This window comes from Pteropus medius, unplaced genomic scaffold (genome assembly GCF_902729225.1).
Source record: "Pteropus medius unplaced genomic scaffold, Ma_sr-lr_union100, whole genome shotgun sequence".
NCBI classification, from domain to species: Eukaryota; Metazoa; Chordata; class Mammalia; order Chiroptera; family Pteropodidae; genus Pteropus; species Pteropus medius.
This window is the reverse complement of record NW_024342647.1, coordinates 6,546,007-6,560,287: the sequence shown is the minus strand read 5'-3', so window position 1 is coordinate 6,560,287 and position 14,281 is coordinate 6,546,007. Positions and strand designations below refer to the sequence as shown.

At 50.1% G+C, this 14,281-nt stretch overlaps 1 protein-coding gene across 25 annotated transcripts in view; it reads left to right on the top strand.

Annotated features, from left to right (window-relative positions):
* The window catches only part of ZNF618 (zinc finger protein 618), a 163,579-nt gene that overhangs the window by 112,082 nt on the left and 37,216 nt on the right, over positions 1–14,281 (top strand). For 16 of the 25 annotated variants that reach the window (XM_039866835.1, XM_039866847.1, XM_039866838.1 and 13 more), the window contains exons 4-9: positions 5,310–5,387; positions 6,032–6,070; positions 6,604–6,702; positions 10,903–10,992; positions 11,894–11,929; positions 12,023–12,100. In XM_039866835.1, the coding sequence (XP_039722769.1) occupies positions 5,310–5,387; positions 6,032–6,070; positions 6,604–6,702; positions 10,903–10,992; positions 11,894–11,929; positions 12,023–12,100 (420 nt within the window). The remainder of the gene's footprint in view (positions 1–5,309; positions 5,388–6,031; positions 6,071–6,603; positions 6,703–10,902; positions 10,993–11,893; positions 11,930–12,022; positions 12,101–14,281) is intronic. The other 9 variants (XM_039866852.1, XM_039866851.1, XM_039866845.1 and 6 more) reach the window with 3 other exon arrangements.

Below are 14,281 nucleotides of genomic sequence, written 5' to 3'. Positions count from 1 at the left end.
GGAGGGCCCCCATTGGCAAGGGCCCGTGGGCTGTAAGCTAAAAGATCCAGGGTCTGCCTTGCTGTGGGGCCTTGGACGGGCCCCTTAACTTCTCTGAGCCATATACTCTCTTGATCTATTAGTATAACAAAATCTGCCTATCTTTCCAGTAGGATTATTGAGGGCAGAGTGAAGTGATAGGTATGAAATTGTTTTTTAAGCGAGGGACAAAAATACAAAACAGATACCATGGGTATTAGGTGAAGCCTCGGACATGGACATCCGGGGTTACCTTTGGAGTGATAGCAACCTAAAAGACCAGTGGCTTCATAGTTTTTTTTTGTTCAGTACCTCCCAAAAGAATTTTGAGAAACTAGATTCTCTTTCACATTTTTGAGTTGACATCTAACATTTTAATCCAAAGTTTAAGTACTTGCAAAGGATATAATTCTTGAGTATTGTGTAAAAAAAAAAAATTGGCATTTTGGAAATAAAACTGTGAACCACTCTTTTAAATGGATCCAAGATAATCCAAACGCCACTGCTATTTGGTATCTGCCATCATCCATTTAAGAAATGTATGAACAGGCGTGTCTTTAACAGTCAGAAATTTTACAACTTTCCTTTTTCTCCTTGAATTCATATTTCCAGTCCATTGCCCTCACAGGATTTTTATCCTCACGTAATATATGTTTTATGCTTGAGAGTCTTTTATTGATGACTGTTCACACTCATCTCCCACAACAAGATGTATGTAAATTGAAATAAGAATTTCTGAAAAATTTGTTGGGATCGTAAAGCTCTACATTTTGAAACATTTTTTTCTTCAGATTGAGTTACTACTAGCATACAATTTGCAAAAACAAATTTAGAGAAATAGTAAATGTACAGGTAAAAAAAAAAAATACCGAAAAAGCACCTTTTAATGAAATGGATGGGGCTTTATTTCTTTTTCAATTGGCTCATGTTTCTGTGAATTAATATTTCTTATATGTTGAATGAGAGAAGATTCAGCATTAATTTCGTTTCTGTTTTTCAGTTTTTGTAAGTGTAAGTGCTTAGAAAGCTTGATCACGTAAATAAGGAGCCAGGGAGGGGTGGAGTTTTATATTAGCATTGTCACTCAGTTCTTTGAACTCCAAGTTGTCTGCCAAAAATCCCACAAGGGTCTCTCATCAGACATTATTTTCAATGGTCTCTCCACGGACAATTCCATTAGATCTTCAATTTTGTTGAGAGGAAAGACTTGGAAAACATTTGATTCACAAAAGGAATTGTTCCCAGTCAGTAGATCCATCCACCCACTTTCTAAGTCCGACACCACTGTTTTCCAGTCGTGTCTTTGCTTGGATCCCCCAGACGGTCATCCAGCATGGAGGGTACCGTGAGGATTAGGTGGATGAAGGAATTGTCTTGTTTGTGATGTGGGAGAAGGGGGAAGGTGAGAGAGGAGACGGAAAGGAGAACCAGCTGAGTGGGGCCTCCCTGCCTGCTGCCATGTTCTCTGCCATGTCGATTTTAGGAAGAATACTTTTGGAAGTTGATGATTGGGGATTATTTTAAAACTGCCTGTGCTTACATTATCCCCAGGGGATTTGTACTCTACTTGGAAGACCCTAGTTCGAAGGACATTTGGTCTGAGCCCAAGCCCCAGAGAGCCTCAGGAAACCCACTCATCCACAACTTAGCTCTCTAGGTCCTCTGTCCCCAAGAGGCCCTGGGCCCAGCTCCTGTTGCATCCTAGAACCAAGCGGGCTGGGTGCTCCTCAGTGTTTGAGCTGTAGATAGTGGCCACTGTGATGCTTTGAGCTAAATACAGGACTTCCTGTTGTAAGAAGCCATCTCTCTTTTCCCTCCCCACCTTGCATATTTTTCTTCCCTCCTTCTCCTGCTCTGAATTTCTCCCTTGTTGGATTTCATGTATCCTGAAAGGTATCTGAGCTCATGTGGAACTAGCTAGGTGCAAATGATAGAGGTGAGGATTGTTGCTCATGTTCCTTGTTCTTAGAAGACAGCTTCCTCTGCCTCGGTCTTCGTGGCTTCACCCTTCCATGGCTTTGGGAACTAGACCCACCTGTCCAGGGCTCTCAGGAAGGAAGCTAAGCCAGGTTCTCTGCCAGGTGACAATGGGATATCTTGGACAGGCGCTGTCAATCAGTACCTGTGGATTCTTGTTGTGTCACTGGTGACAGCAGGACCGGGGAGAGGAAAAGGCTTGGTCCTGTGTGCCAGAGTGCCCTGCCAGCTCTCCCTGGCTCTTGACAGGGGACTCTGTGAGCCCTGTGATGGTACCAGACATGGTAGGGGGTTCTGTTGCCTGTCCGCATTAGAACGAGCCCCACATCTGAAGGGGACTCAAAGCTCCCTTGGCATCTGGGGGTGACCTGGCATAGGCTTTGAACCCAATTCCTCACAAACCAATAATTGAGTAGCCCTAGCCTTGGACCACTCGGCCCGTAGAACTTTCAAGCTCATTGTTNAGCCATCTCTCTTTTCCCTCCCCACCTTGCATATTTTTCTTCCCTCCTTCTCCTGCTCTGAATTTCTCCCTTGTTGGATTTCATGTATCCTGAAAGGTATCTGAGCTCATGTGGAACTAGCTAGGTGCAAATGATAGAGGTGAGGATTGTTGCTCATGTTCCTTGTTCTTAGAAGACAGCTTCCTCTGCCTCGGTCTTCGTGGCTTCACCCTTCCATGGCTTTGGGAACTAGACCCACCTGGCCTCACTGGTCTGTCCAGGGCTCTCAGGAAGGAAGCTAAGCCAGGTTCTCTGCCAGGTGACAATGGGATATCCTGGACAGGCGCTGTCAATCAGTACCTGTGGATTCTTGTCGTGTCACTGGTGACAGCAGGACTGGGGAGAGGAAAAGGCTTGGTCCTGTGTGCCAGAGTGCCCTGCCAGCTCTCCCTGGCTCTTGACAGGGGACTCTGTGAGCCCTGTGATGATACCAGACATGGTAGGGGGTTCTGTTGCCCGTCCGCATTAGAACGAGCCCCACATCTGAAGGGGACTCAAAGCTCCCTTGGCATCTGGGGGTGACCTGGCATGGGCTTTGAACCCAATTCCTCACAAACCAATAATTGAGTAGCCCTAGCCTTGGACCACTCGGCCCATAGAACTTTCAAGCTCATTGTTAAAGTGGGTGTTGATTTGTCCCAACCACCTGAGGACATTTGGGAAGGTAGAGGGCAGGATTGAGCCCTGACTGTACTTGGTAAATGGTAAACGTTAACAGGCACCGTCTCTTCTTGGAGCTCTCTCAGAGGCTGATTGTGTGGTGGGTACACAATTGGCTCTGGATTGAGAGACCTGGGCAATCTCTAGCTCACCGTGTCTTCCCTTCGATCTTCGCTTTTCTTATCTGAAAAATGAGGATAATAATCACCGTTTTCTATGCACTTGTGAAGATGAACTGAGCTGATGTGTGAGAAGCCCCTGTGTCTGGACCCCACGCCCACCAGATGGCTGTGTAACATGGGCAGGTTGCCACACATCTGGCCAGCTTCTGCTTCCTCACCTATGCAGCGGGGTCAGAGGTCAGGCTTGTGCAGGGACATCGGTGAGACTCAAATGAAATGAGTTACAGTACCTGGTACTTAGTAGGGAGTAACGATTGCAAAGGACAGAAAGGTAGTTGGAGAACTCAGCAGAGTGAGCAAGTGTGCTTGGCAGGGAATCAGGCAGCTGGGATGGGGACCATCTGAGCCAGAGTCCCTGAGAAAGCCCTTTAGCGTCCCACTGCGCCAAACTGGGATAATCGGGTCATTATTACTCAGTGACAGATGAGTAGCACAGCAGGACACCATGAATTTATTGAACCCCTGCTGTGTGCCAATCACGAGACTAAAGACACAGAAATCCACAATCTGATCTTTGCCCTCCACGTGTTTATAATCTTCCCTGCGAGACAAGACACATATAAAATCACTGGGTCACAGACTGCTAGGCTCCACATCTGGTGTCAGGACGACAGCGTTCCCTTGAGAAAGGTGGCGATGCCACCTGTATGCCAGCTGACTTCAGTGTTATATCTCATTAATCCTGACTTCGGTCATGAGGTATAGGAATCATAGTCCTGTTTGTTCTTCTGCCTTAACCCAGTACCTGGAGTTCACCCTTGGTAAATGAGTCTCTGCCCCCAGGCGAGACCAAAGGCAGCAGGAGTGGGTGAGGAAACTGAGGCCCAGCCTGTAAGTGGTAGAGCCAAGACTCCATCTAAGCCAGTGGTTCTCAGACCTGGTTGCTGGGCATCAGAATCCCTTGAGGACCCTTTTAAAAAGGCAGATTCCTAGGCCTTTAGCCCCAGCCATTACCACATTGAGCCTGGAGTGGGGCCAGGGTCTCTGTATTTGTGCAGGCTCCCTAGCCATTCTGTTAGGAAGGACAGGCCTGGGCCCAGGTGGTGTCAGGCTTATGTGAGGGGTGGGCAGGGCCTCTCCTCCTGGGGCCCCTCATGGGCTCTTCTTGGCTTCCTGCCGTGGGCCTTTGCCCCGTGCTCTGCATGTTGGGCTCCACCTTTGACCTATCTGAAATGCCCACTGGGAACTCAGCCGTTTCAGTCTACCTGAGGGCCCGGCAGAGGGCCGGGGTCAGATGTTTACACCACGTTGGTGTCCGCACATCTGAGGGAACAAGACAGTACCTCAGCAGACGGGGGCGGTGCTCTCCTTGTCAGGCACATCTGCAGTAGGCCTGGGCACTGCCTGCGGCAGCGTAGGGCCACCCCATGAGGTAGGTACTTTTTAGCCCCATTTTACAGATGAGCAGACCGAGGCTTAGTACACCTAAAGAAATTACCAAGGTTGTGCTGCTGGTAAGTGGTCGAACAGGGACAGGGACCCAGAGGCATCTGATTTGAAGCCTGTCCTCAACTTCTGTCTCAACCTGAGGAAAGGTAGCTAGAAATTACTCTAATGCATTCAAGTGATGAATTCTTTATATGGATGCAATTTATTCCTTACTGCAAAAGAACACTTTTACATCCATCTCCTTTTTCCTCAAGGAACAAGTATGAGAGTTACCTAAGGAAGTTACCTTCTCCATTTTACAGATATGGAAACAGGCTCAGAGATGGCAAGTGACTTGTCCAAGGTCACTCAGAAAGTTGAGGCAAACCTGGAACTAACTCAGGCTTCTTGACTTCCAGTTCAGCTCTCTATTTCCTCTGGTGCTTGCTGCCTCTTTGCTTGCTGGGGACAAGACAGCCATTGGAGGGGCCTTGCCTCCTTGACACAGAGTTTGAGTCCCTGGAGGCATCATTGCGGGTCCTAGGGCCTTGTGGCTACATGCGTTGGGCGCTGGCTGACTGGTCCCTTTCCTGTTTTCTAGGATCCTATGAGTGTGGAATCTGTGGCAAGAAGTACAAGTATTACAACTGTTTCCAGACCCACGTGCGGGCACACCGAGGTGAGCACCACGTCCCGAGGGCAGAGGTCAGGGGCCAGGCCTCCACATTCTCTGCCAGTCTCTCCACCTGGGCCCCTCGTGGGTGATCTCAAAAGCCCTCAGAGCCCCAGTCTTCTCCCTCTTTCCACTGAGGAGGAGAGGAGAGGCCTCCTCTACTTGGGAGAGCACACAGGGGTTGGGGACAGCAGGACATGCCACCAGGCTCCTGCTACCAGTGTCCCTTGCCTGTTCTGCATAGGCCTGCTTCCTCCCAGAATGCCTCAGTGCTGCTCAGTGTCATTGGCCCCTGCAGGGAAGATGCTCATGTGTCATCTTGTGTGCTCCCGTGACAGCCCTCGAGGGAGGAGGGCAAGGTGGCTGTCTCCATTTTGAAGATGAGGACATAGGGGCTGACAGGACAGGAGAGTTTGGTCCTGACCCTCCTTGAACCTGGCAGGTTGGGAGGACGGGTGCTGGGGCAGGACCTGACTGACAGTGGGGGCCACGGGGAAGGACTGTAAGGCCAGTTCCCTGCATCTGAGTCGGGGGAGAGAGTGTCCCTGGGCACATTGTAATGGGTCCCCCTTCTCTCTTATTCTTTTGGCACCAGCCCTGCTATTGGTTCCATGTACTCAGTACTTTCTCATTCTCTTTCTCTGTTACAGACACTGAAGCCACCTCAGGGGAGGGAGCCTCCCAAGGCAGTGAGTATTTTTCCCTCCTTGTGGGCTTTGGGGGGCCGAGAGGGCCAGGGGTGGAAGGTGGAGACACTTTTATTCCTCACCCCCACACATTGCTGTGGTCCAGGCTTTGGGGACAGTCCTTCAGAGCAGCCTTTCCAGAAGCATGTTCTGTGACATACTCATCCTGGGGAGCTCCTCGGTGTTCTGTTGTAAAAGGTTCTCAGGTGATATAACGTGGGTAGACCTTGAGTTCTGCCACAAAGGGCATATTTCTCACTGTAGACCTCGCAGGGCCCTTCCTTGGTAGAGAAGCACGTGCATCTCCAAGAGGGGTCCCGCGTCTGCGGTTTCCTCTATGTTTTAACTCCCACTCATGGGTCTGGGGCTCCATAGCCGGTGTTTGGGAACTCCACCTTCAGAGAGTTGTCTCATGAGCACCCATGGGCACCAGTTGTTGGGGTGAGGTATCCCAGAGCCTGTGGCATGCCGGGTCTTGACAGCTGGGGACAGTGTTCTGCTTTGCCGCTCATAGGCCCTGCTTGCCTTCTCTCCAGTTCTAAACCCACAGGCCAGCCAGATGGGTGTAGGCTGGGGTAGAACCTCCCCCAGACCCAAGAAACCTGAGTTCCAGAACCCAGCAGCTCCATTCCCAGGTGTGTCCCCAACAGAAATGTGTGCACATGTCCACCAAAAGACGTGAACTGGAATGTTCTTAGCAGCACTGTTCGTAACAGCCCAAACTAGAAACAACCCAAGTTCCCAGTGCCAGCTGAAGGCATAAGTTATGGCGTGTTCACACGGAAGACCGCGGGACAGCAGTAAGAAGGAAAGGCTTTGGGCTACACACAGCACCGTGGATTACCCACAGAAACTGTTAGCAAAGGAAGTTCCTCCTCTAGGATCTGTGTAATAGGGGACACTAATGCATGCCGGAGGAGTCAGAATCCTGGTCACCTTTGGGAAGGGGCTTCTAGGTTCTGATATTTGAGCTGGGTGTTGGTGACACAGGTGTTTTTGGTTTACAAAAATTAAACAGGGTGAGCACTTAGGATTTGTACCCTTTCTATGTCAGGGGTCAGCATACTTTTTCATTAGGGACCATCGAGTATCCATTTTAGACATTGTAAGCCAGACTTTTCCGTCACAACTGTTCAACTCGGCCATGAAGCACTAACACAGCTAGACAGAGATGGAAATGTATTTCTTACCAGAACAAACAGTGGCAGGCCATAGATTGTCACTTATGTTTCTACATGTTTGTTATACCACCATAAAAAGGTTCTTAAAATATAAGTAAACATGACCCCTCCCCAGATCCAAAATAAAGCATTTCGCAGAGGTGCCTAGGGCTAAAGCAAGACCTTAAATGGGCTGGATCCTAACAACATTTCTTCCAAGGCACTTTTCCTTCCTCTCTCTCTCTCTTTGGATTCTTATACCATGTGAGAGTCAGAGGGTGCCGAGGCTACTCCTCCGTTTTCTGGAGGAGACTCTGAGGCTCAGATTGGTTGACACCTGTGGAGGGACCGAGGCTGGCAGGAGGCGAAAGCCTGCCCCTTCTTCCCAGCCCCCACCCTCCTCCTGCCTGGCTCCGGCTCCTTCTCCCTCAATAGCTCCCTTCTCTTCTAGCTTCCATGGTCTGCCTGTGGTAAGCCACACATTAAAAGAACTTCCCATTTATCTTTCCTTCCTTGGTTATTCTGGGCCCCTGGCCTCTCCAGCAGCCCCTCAATGATGTGTTGTGCTCTGTCTTGCTTCCGTTGTTCCCAGAGGCTTGCTGATTGTTGAAGACTCTCTGGCTAGTGGTATTTTTAGTCCTTCCATCACTTTTTCTTTCCTCCCTGTGGAATTTTCTCCCCATGGCCAATATGCTTTATTTTATTCCCAATCCTGCACCCCTGCCCTGACCCAGGCCAGCAGTGCCAGCTCAGAAGGACTGGGGTCTTCACACCCCAGCCTCCTTTCCGAATCCTGGCCGTGGAGTCCTGGAACCTAACGGGTTCCTTGAGAATAGCAAGTCCGGCCTACCCATTTTGCAGATGAAGATGCTGAGTCCCAGAGAGAAGTCATACAGTTTGCTAGGGTAGAAACCAGGTCTCATGCCTTTAGCCCAGGAATCTTTCATCTGTTTGTTAGAAAAATTGTGCAGTCATACATAGAGGCATCTATCCATTTACCCATCTCTCAACTAAGAAAATACAAGATTAACTCTACATCCAGTTCTCTCGCTACTGTCGCCTCGATTCCCTTTGCAAAACAATAATGTTAGGCAGCGTTTACCAAGCATTTATTGTATGTTAGGCGTTGTGCTCATTTATGTATTACAACTCTGGGAGATGAAGGACTGCCATTCCCATTTTACAGATAAAACTGCGGGGCAGAGGTTAGGGGCTGTTTCCGATGTCAGTCGCACTTGTAAGCAGTAGGCTTAGGTTTGAGCTCGGGTGGCCTGACTCCAGAGCCTGCTCCTCAGACAGATTAGTGGTGGCATTCTCAGAGACACTGAGCTCTCTTGAGGTTCCAAAACTGTGGTTTCACTGACAAAAAAAAATCATTTTGCCTTTTTTCCCTTTGGAGATAGCGCCCCTGTCCTGTCCACTCCCGCCTTCAGTCAGTCCGGCAGTGTGATTGCCATCCACGTTGAAGAGAAGTGGGGGTGTCGTGTTCGACAGAGCAGGGTGGCAGCGCTTCTCGGCGGCAGAAATGGGGGGTCACATTTTATTGGAGGAGGTAGCCATGGCCTGGCTGGTAGAAGAGGCTGTGTGGGCAGAGACGGGGCGAGTGGGCAGGCAGCTGTGGAGGGTGACCGGCACTGGACAGTATGGGCGAGGAATTTCAGGAGCAGGGCCCCATCTGGAACCAGGTGGCCTGAACTTCTCCACCTCTGTTCCCCAGGTGTCCAGCACCAAGAGGACATTATGGTCCAGATGGGACAGGATGGGGGAGGTTGTTGTCTAACCTGGATTTCCAGCCATGGGAAAGGATGAAGCCTGAGCCAGGCTTGGAAGCCTGAGCCAGGCTTGGAATCCTGGAACCACCAGTCTGGGAGAGGCCTCAGGAATCAGCTCATCTACTACGCACCCCTGCCCTCAAACTAGCGGGGAAAAGGGCAAGCTGAATCCTGAGGTGGGGTTGGCACTAGTCAGCAGGGCAAGACCAGGCCTCTCCTCCCCACCACTTACTCCATGGCTGTTTCAGGCGTGATGGCAGGGCTGGTAGGATGGTGGCACACCTGCACCCAGCCTGATCCCCACACCCTCAGACCATCTGCATGTGCTGAGGCTGTGTGTGCCTCACTCAGTGACCAGTTAGTCTCCATGGCCTTGGCATCTGCCAAAGCACTTTCAGAGACTGCAGGTATGCTGGAAGAGTTAGGGGCCGAGGCAGGGAGATGGCTAATGTCATTTGTGTCCCAAGTTTAGCTGCATAGGGGGCCAGAAACCTTCCCACAGAATTGCCTGGCATTGCAACCTTGGGATGGAGGGGTCTCATCAGACCTATATCATGGATCCTATATTTGGGTCTGAGGAGCAGAAGAGGGACCAGGGGGCTGGTACCCTAGCCCGGGAGTAGAGGGTGGCTTATCCAGACAGAGAAGGGCCATGTGCCCGACTCAGCCATGGCTTGAAGTTAAGTGATTGAACTCTGGCTATTTCCTGCCCCACTGTGCAGCCTTAGCAAGCTGCCCAGTCTCCTGGTGCTGGGCATCCTCAGAAAGATGAGGTGGCAGGGCCGTCTCTAGATCAGCCCAAGGAATGCACACACAAGGTTTGTGCTAGTACAGATCTTAGTATGTTGCTGGTGTGGTGAGGGTAATGTACTGTGTAAGTCCAGCTTCAGACTTTGGATAGACTTAGGGGATCATCCAAACTCAGGCCCTGTATTCATTATCTATTGCTGTGTAACACATTTCCCTAAAACTTAAAGAGTGAAAGCAACAAACAGTGATTATTTTACTGTTTTCGTGGTCAGAATCTGGATGTGGCTTCACTGGGTTCTCTGGCTCTGGGTCTCTCTAGAGGCTGTAGTCAAGGTGTCAGCCAGGGCTGTGGCCTCATTTTAAGGCTCAGCCAGGGCAGGAGCTGCTTCCACACTTACTCATGTGGTAGTTAGCAGGATGGATGGGTCCTTCTCAAGCTCTTGGACTGAGGGCTTCAGTTCCCCACTGGCTGTTCACTGGAGGCTGGATCTCTGTGGGGCGGCTTACACATGGCAGCTAGCAAGATCGAGATGGTATGAGCAAGATGAAAGTCATGGTCTTTTGTGACCTAATCTCAGAAATGACATCCCATTACTTTACTGCATCCCATGACTTTTTAGAAGCAAGTCACTAGGTCCAGCTCAGGCTCAAAGGGAAGGGACCGCACGAAGTGTGAATGCCAGAGGGCCAGGGTCTTGGTGAACCATTTCCAAAGCTGATCCAAAGCTGATTCCCTTCTGATCCTCAGTTTCCGTGTGTGTGAAATAGGTTACTGCTTCCTCCCTCAGTTGCAAGGACTGATGGAAGAAGGGCACCTTGCACACACAGCACCTGGGGAGTGATAGCTACAGCGATCATTAATGTCGTGTAACTTCATGAAGGGAGGTGGGGCCAGTTATGGCCCAGGCCCTTAGCAGCTCATCTCACACAGGGTAGGATTGGGGGTTGGTTTGAAAGTCACTTCAGGGCTCCTTGGTCTCCTTGTATAGAGGACCCCTAACAGCCCAAGAACTGATTCTCCATGGGGTCATCAGTTGGGGCCATTCTGGGATAGTCCTTTCTTTAGTTCCTGAGGCAGATGAGCTGGCCCCAAAAACTCTACCCCAAGCGACTGAAGCCCTGGTAACCACGTGTGTCTTTCCATCCCCCACAGATAATTTCAGGTACACATGTGACATCTGTGGGAAGAAGTACAAATACTACAGCTGTTTCCAAGAGCACCGAGACTTGCATGCAGTAGATGGTGAGTCAGGCCCCTCACTCCTTAGGAGTGGAGCCACATAAAGAGAACCTCCAACCCCGGGCTGCTTATTGGCCCCCCCAAACTCCAGTCCCCCCCCACCCACCCAGCGGAAGGTCATTAGCAACCAGACCATGATGAGAATGACCAATCCCTGAGGATCCCGGGGGAGTAAAGGTCCCCATCGTATTCTATATATACTTCTAATTAGGGTAACCCATGTGAAATTGCTGGTTTTGTAGATCAGAATCATCGGTCGAATACCCACAATTTCATATCGATTCATTATACAATTTTATATTGAGTATTCACATACTCTGGTGAAATTAAACCCGTTTTTAAAAATGAATGATGGTATTTTAGCATCTTAGATTGTAGAGTTAGAAATTAGAACAGTAAATTTAGGTAATTTGTTTTTAGACTCTTAAGAATCCTAGAAATGGGGTCTTGGACCTGGGAAGGATCTTGGGGGCTCCTTCTCTAGCGCCACATCTCAGGTCCGTCTTAAGCTGTGACAACTGGGCTCACCACCTATTGCTGCTGGCTCATCCTTCCTCTCACCTCCTCTTTTTCTATCCTCCCAATTTCTCATTTTCCTCCTGCCCCAGCCCCTCTGGTGTGCCAGAAACAGGGCAGACAGAGCATACGCCTGCCCCGGGGCTGGGCTCGTGCTGTGGGAGGGAAAGGAGTGGAGGCACAGGCTATGTCCTGGTTGGGATGCACCCTCCTCTGGCCCTGGTTTTCTGGGGCATCGATGCTGGCAGGACTGCTCTCGTCGGCCCCAAAGGCAAGCTCACTTGGACAGAGGCTGGGAGCAGTGGGCAGAGGCAGCTGTGGGCAGGGACTAACAGGGCTCCTGTTTGCTTCTTTCCTTCTGTGGCTGCTGCCTCCCGCCCGGGCGCAGTGTTTAGTGTGGAAGGGGCCCCCGAGAATCGGGCAGGTAAGTGCTCGCTGGCTGCTCACCTCTCCTGTCCCTGGCTGGGTTCCCGAGACCTGGTTACTGGGGTGCTAAGGGCCATGTGTTCTCCTGCAGACCCCTTCGACCAAGGTGTCGTGGCCACTGAAGAGGTGAAGGAGGAACCCCCGGAACCATTCCAGAAAATCGGGCCAAGTATGCGGGCCTCTCCCTGGGGCAAGGGCTGGGTCGGGGGACTGGTGGGGGCTGTCTGAGGGCAGCAGGGCGAATTCTGCCGCTCGAAGAGTGGCATTGCTCCTCCCGCATCAGTGTCGCTGGCCGGTGAGCCACTGGCCTCTCGGTACCTCATTTTGCCCACCTGACAGATGGGTCAGCCTTGTTAGGACTTTAGCTTTTGAGAAGCAGCAGGACAACACAGGGTCAAGGTCAAGGCAGTGACAGTAGCACATGCTTGGTGCCCTGGCAGTCTGTTAGCCGTCCTGAGCCTCGGCTCCTCACGTATGGCATGAGGATGACATTTCCCCGCGGGTTTGTTGGGGGATTAAATGAGATCATGGATGTAAATCGCCTGTTAATTAGCACAGTGCCTGGTACATAGTAGGTGCTTAGAAAATTATTGTTGTTATTGTCATCTGAAGAGGTTTAGCAGCCAGTGAAGCTATCCAGGGGAGCCATGTGCAGACACATCTTGTCCCAGTAAACCCCTGAGGGCAGGAGCCATGCACAAGACCTGCCTGTTTTCAGCAGCTTGTATTGAGTGTTGTGGGGACACAGCAGTGAGCAACACAGGTGTGGCCCTGCCCTTGAGTAATGCACATGGTGGAGACGGGTGCATAGGTCAGTAAGCAATAGTGAGAGCATAGCCACAGGCACGAGGCTGTCTGAGGGCAGCAGGGTGAATTCCGCCCCTCGAAGGGTAACATTGCTCATCCTACATCAGCGTCGCTGGCCAGTGAGCCACTGGCTGGGCTCCTTGTACCTCATTTTGGGTGCCAGGGAGTACCTGACCAACCTTGGAATCCAGGAGGCTTCCACGTGGGAACCAGGGTGGGGAATGAGCCCCTGTGTCCCATGTGAAGGCAGGAGAACAGCACTTGTTCCAGGGATTAAAAGGCAAATTGGTTCTGAGTTCAGGTCTCAGAGAGCCTGGAATGCCAGACAAAGGCATTTAGACTTCATCCTGAGGGGAATGAGTTGGAGAGTTTCTTAAATGGGGAAGAGACTTGATCCGATTTGCATTTTGGAAGAACACTTTGGCTGCTGCGAAAGTGGTTGGTGCGGGGTGGGGGGTGTGCTCATAGATGAGATTCATCTGGTCTAACCCTTCATAAATTTATGGACTTGCTTATTCCTGTCTTTACTTCCCATGCCTGTCTTACTACCCAGTAAGATAAGACCTTTATTGACTCTGCATCATCGCAATAAGGATTAAGGCAGCTTGCAAAGGTAGAGACACAAACACCGAATGAATGCATGTGGAAATCTGAGGGAGGAGAAGTTGAGGAAGCTACAGCAGTGAAACCAGAGATGCTCCTCAGAGCGGAGCTTGGTCCTGGGCACCGGCCCTTGAAAGGTGTCGCCTGGGCCCCCCGAATGCTTTTTTTCTTCCTCTTTCTTCATAGGGGATGATCCTCTGCTTTCTGTTTACTCTTAAAGCACTCAGAAAACTGCAGCTGTGATAATATCTGTAAACTGGTCAGCACAGTGCTTGTCATATGCATAGTAAACATTCAATAAACAGTAGCATTAAAACAATCTTGAAGATGAAGAAAATGATGAAATCCTCAACACAAAAACTGTTAGAAAGTAGACCTTGGGGAAAACCCAGATGTGAATCAGACATGTTCCATAACAGACATTTGTGGACAAATACAGGACAGGGACAGCAGGATCCAAGGACCCCCCACTTAACTCTCTTCCTACAGCCCAGCATAGCAGTGCCCTTCTATCTCTGACATTGTAATTATGAAAATAGGCTTCGAAATCAGACAGGCCCTGGTTTGAATGCTGGCATCACCAATTTACTAGCTACTTACTCCCTCTGAGTGTCTTTGACTCATCTGTAAGTTGGGGGCAAGAAGGTCTGTTCTACCAAATGAATGCATTAAGTGTCTAGCCAGCCCCTGGTTCATATTCAGGGTGTCACACATGAGTGATATCGCTAAGAGATAATTGAGAATGAGCTTTAGAGCCATCCCAAACATGAATCCCGGCGCTCCACTTAATCCCTGCGTTATGTCCTGCAAATTCTCTAGTCTACTGTTTCCTTAATTCTGAAATGGAGTGATGACAATAAAACTCACCTCAGGATTGTCCTGGAGATTAGATGAGATTATATTCGTAAAAGTATTAGTCCTTGACACTTAACATGAAAAG